The sequence below is a fragment of the Hyposmocoma kahamanoa genome, unplaced genomic scaffold (genome assembly GCF_003589595.1).
Source record: "Hyposmocoma kahamanoa isolate Upper Pololo Valley unplaced genomic scaffold, ASM358959v1 76, whole genome shotgun sequence".
Lineage (NCBI taxonomy): Eukaryota > Metazoa > Arthropoda > Insecta > Lepidoptera > Cosmopterigidae > Hyposmocoma > Hyposmocoma kahamanoa.
Window position 1 is genome coordinate 9957637 of NW_020653900.1, and position 1433 is coordinate 9959069.

Genomic DNA, 1433 nt, shown 5'->3' on the forward strand with positions numbered 1-1433 from the left:
TTCTTTTCTTTTGGCTTCTTTTCTTTTGGCTTCTTTTCTTTTGGCTTCTTTTCTTTTCCTTTCTTTTCTTTTACCTTCTTTTCTTTTGTCTGCTTTTCTTTTCCCTTCTTATCTTTTGCATTCTTTTCTTTTCCCTTCTTATCTTTTCCCTTTGGTGAACTTGTTTTCTTTCCTGATGAGCTTGAACTTGTACTGCATGTTCCACTTCTACAGCATCCACCTCCTGGTTTTGTTGTAGTTTGTTGACTAGCTACATTCACTTCAGTACCTGGTGACGATCGCGACTTGTTGCAACAGATTGTCGATGTTAATTGTGATGATGATTGAGCTAACAATACTGTGTGGAATTTACATTGTGGTCCATCAATGTCACTTTTTTCTTCATCTTCATCCTCTTCTTCTGTATCTTCGTCCACTTGTTCTTCATATTCGTCCTCCTCTTCTACATTTTTATCATCGTATTGTTTCGTTTCGTTTCTTATAAAGTATTCGTAACTGGTCCCTTCGGTTATTCCATATGGTAAAGGTTTAGAAGTTTGATTGAACGCATCAAGATTACACAATGCTTTTGAGGAAACTTTTTGTTGTGGAATTCCTGGACAAAATGTTGTATCACAATCATTGTATCTGGAACGGAACTCCCTGTTCTTACCGTGCTGGGACTGGTTTACCTTGCTGTCATTTTCACAATCTGGACAAGGACAGCTTATTTTTAGTAAACCGCTTTGAATGTCGTCAACTTGCTTAGCAGAAAATTTTAAACAATCAAAATGTGCCCATTTCTTACATGCACCTTTACATTGCAGCCCAGTCTTAATATTAACAGTTTCACTGCAGATTTTACAGGGGTTTTTTACTCTAGCACTTGGTTTTCTAGCTTTTTCGTTACTGAGATTCTTTCCTTTTCTCTTTTCGAAATAATTCATTATTATGGTCGCATGGTGAACATATCTTGGATGTCTTCTTCGTGGTCTGCAATAAATTCTAAATTATGTTCATATTTAAAGTTAAAGTTTGTGATGTGGAAATTGTGTACAAAATTTATCTAAAATTTTGACCATATCAACGATATCAACATCGTCCCCGTCATCAACAAAGAGAATTTAAGCACTACGTTTAGTCATCAACAAATATCTAGTGTTTATTTTTTTTATTCTTTAGTTTTATTATGCCTTTGTTGTTCTTTATTCTTTCCTTTAAGGAAATTGCAAAGGTCCAAACCCGTACAGCCAAGTCTTGGGGAATTTTTCTTTTATTATTAACGTCACTTGCATAGAGAAAAGAAATATTTAGATTATTATATACTCGATGAGAGTCTTATTACCTCAAATATTTTTAGTAGCAGTAGAACTCCTTGTGAAAGAATTCGTCCAGGATGGTACTGCCATCAGACCTATTTCTGCCGCCACGCAGTAATGTCAGCATTACTGTGT

General features: G+C 35.2%; 1 protein-coding gene across 1 annotated transcript in view; it reads right to left on the bottom strand.

The window, feature by feature from the left end:
• Positions 1-926, bottom strand: part of LOC113232620 — a 2875-nt gene extending 1949 nt beyond the window's left edge. Inside the window, exon 1 of the mRNA XM_026467391.1 lies at positions 120-926. Within this exon, the coding sequence (XP_026323176.1) occupies positions 120-926 (807 nt within the window). The remainder of the gene's footprint in view (positions 1-119) is intronic.
• Positions 927-1433: the final 507 nt, after the last annotated feature.